This window comes from Malurus melanocephalus, unplaced genomic scaffold (genome assembly GCF_030028575.1).
Source record: "Malurus melanocephalus ecotype Western Australia unplaced genomic scaffold, MMel_1.1 scaffold_2359, whole genome shotgun sequence".
Classification (NCBI taxonomy): Eukaryota; Metazoa; Chordata; class Aves; order Passeriformes; family Maluridae; genus Malurus; species Malurus melanocephalus.
In genome coordinates, this window is record NW_026625591.1 from 4,173 (window position 1) to 6,836 (window position 2,664).

Genomic DNA, 2,664 nt, shown 5'->3' on the forward strand with positions numbered 1-2,664 from the left:
AGGTGACACAGGGGTGGCACTGGATGGCACTGGGTGATGGTGGCTGTGACAGGAGGTGGCACTGGGTGACACGGGGATGGTACTGGGTGACACGGGGGTGGTACTGGGTGACCCCACTGTGACAGAGGTGGCACTGGGTGACACGGGGGTGACACCAGGTGACGGTGGCTGTGACAGGGGTGACACCGGGTGACACAGGGGTGGCACTGGTTGATGGTGGTTGTGACAGGGGCGGCATCAGGTGACCCAAGGGTGACACCAGGTGACACGGGGGTGGCACTGGGTGACCCAGTTGTGACGGGGGTGGCACTGGATGACAGTGGCTGTGACAGGGATGGCACCGGGTGACACAGGTGTGACACCAAGTGACACGGGGGTGGCACCAGGTGACAGGGGTGGCACCAGGTGACACAGGGGTGGCACCGGGTGACACAGGGGTGGCACTGAGTGACCCAGCTGTGACAGAAGTGGCACCGGGTGACACAGGTGTGGCACCAGGTGACACAGGGATGACACCAGGTGACAGTGGCTGTGACAGAGGTGACACCAGGTGACACAGGGGTGACACCAGGTGACGGTGGCTGTGACAGGGATGGCACCAGGTGACACAGGGATGGCACCAGGTGACACAGGGGTGACACCAGGTGACAGTGGCTGTGCTGGCAGGGCATGCAGAGGAAGCGTCCCTCGGAGGTGCAGAGCGCTCTGCTGAGGAGGCACCTCCTGGAGCTCACCCAGAGCTTCATCATCCCCCTGGTGAGTGCTGGGGACACGGGGGGGACACGGGGACAGGGACAGGGACAGGGACAGGGACAGGGACAGGGACAGGGACAGGGACAGGGACAGGGGAGGGGCTTTTGTACCAATCCCATCCCCCTCCATGGCAGGGACCCCTCCCACTGTCCCAGGGTGCCCAAACCCCGATGCCCACCTGGCCTGGGGCACTCCAGGACACTCCTCAGTGTAAATCACTGTTTTTTTTTCTCTGTTGTTGTTTTTAGGAACATTACATGGCACACAGGAGCACACAGGGAACTCCCTCAGTGTAAATCACTGATTTTTTTCTCCCTATTGTTGTTTTTAGGAACATTACATGGCACACAGGGAACCCCCTCAGCATAAATCACTGGTTTTTTTTTCTGTTATTGTTTTTAGGAACATTACATGGCACACAGGAGCCCCCTCAGTGTAAATCACTGTTTTTTTCCTCTGTGTTATTGTTTTTAGGAGCATTACATGGCACACAGGGAGCCCCCTCAGTGTAAATCATTATTTTTTTCCTCTGTGTTATTGTTTTTAGGAACATTACATGGCACACAGGGAGCCCCCTCTGTGTAAATCGCTGTTTTTTTCTCTCTATTGTTGTTTTTAGGAACATTACATGGCACACAGGGAGCCCCCTCAGTGTAAATCACTGGTTTTTTTTTCTCTCTGTTATTGTTTTTAGGAACATTACATGGCACACAGGAGCACACAGGAGCCCCCTCTGTATAAATTGCTATTTTTTTGTCTCTCTGTTATTGTTTTTAGGAGCATTACATGGCACACAGGGAGCCCCTCAGTGTAAATCACTGGTTTTTTTTTTCTGTTATTGTTTTTAGGAGCATTACATGGCATACAGGAGCCCCCTCAGTGTAAATCATTATTTTTTTCCTCTGTGTTATTGTTTTTAGGAGCATTTCATGGCACACAGGGAGCCCCCTCAGTGTAAATCACTGCTTTTTCTCTCTCTGTTGTTGTTTTTAGGAACATTTCATGGCACACAGGAACACACAGGAGCCCCTCAGTGTAAATCACTGGTTTTTTTCTCTGTTATTGTTTTTAGGAGCATTACATGGCACACAGGAGCCCCCTCAGTGTAAATCACTGGTTTTTCTCTCTCTGTTATTGTTTTTAGGAGCATTACATGGCCAGCCTGATGCCTCTGCAGAGAGCCATCACCCCCTGGAAGGTGCAGTGCATCTCATCCTTGCTGTGGTTTTGGGGAATGGTTTTGGGGTGCTGGGCACACCTGGGAGCTTCCCCCGCTGAAGAAAGGGGGATTTTATCCTCTAAACATTTAAAAAAAACAATTGGGAGAGCCCCTGGGATGGATATTCCCWGTTGGGAATCTCTCATAAACGTCAACCTTGGGTTGTTTTCATCCCTGGTGCACCTTTCCCATGAATTTCCCCGTGTTCCTGCTGTTTTTGGGGTTTTGTGGTGTGGATTTCTGTGGAATGATGGGGATCTCCCCGTGCAGAACCCGCCCCAGATCCGCCCTTTCTGCCAGGAGGATTTYATGAAGAGCCTGGAGCACGCTGGGCCCCAGCTCACCTGTGTGCTCAAAGGGGACTGGCTGGGGCTCTACAGGTGAGAGGAAATGCCCCAAATCCACCCTACAGAGCCACCCCATGCACAAAAACCCCAGGACATCATCACTGGGGACACAGAGCTCATCAGGGATTGCTCAGGATGGGCAGGAAAAGCAGATCAGGGCACCCTAAATGAGCAGAGACCCTTTAGGGGGGTCTGTTCTGGGTGTTTGGTCCTGAATGGGGTGGGGAGGACCCCAATCCTATTGAATGGTGCAATGGAGTGGGAATGTCCATCCGAGGGAGGGAATGGGAAAGGAACAGAGATGGAGGAGGGAAAACATTCCAGAAAGGGATAAGGAACAGTAAT

The 2,664-nt window shown here is 52.6% G+C and overlaps 1 protein-coding gene across 1 annotated transcript; it reads left to right on the top strand.

Annotated features, from left to right (window-relative positions):
* Nucleotides 1–638: 638 nt before the first annotated feature.
* On the top strand, nt 639–2,616 carry LOC130587740 (protein DENND6B-like). The gene is made up of 3 exons (XM_057388715.1): nt 639–756; nt 1,898–1,951; nt 2,243–2,616. Exons 1-3 carry the CDS (start codon nt 670–672, stop codon nt 2,354–2,356), a joined length of 255 nt encoding a protein of 84 aa, XP_057244698.1. The 5' UTR covers nt 639–669; the 3' UTR covers nt 2,357–2,616.
* The last annotated feature ends 48 nt before the right edge of the window (nt 2,617–2,664 follow it).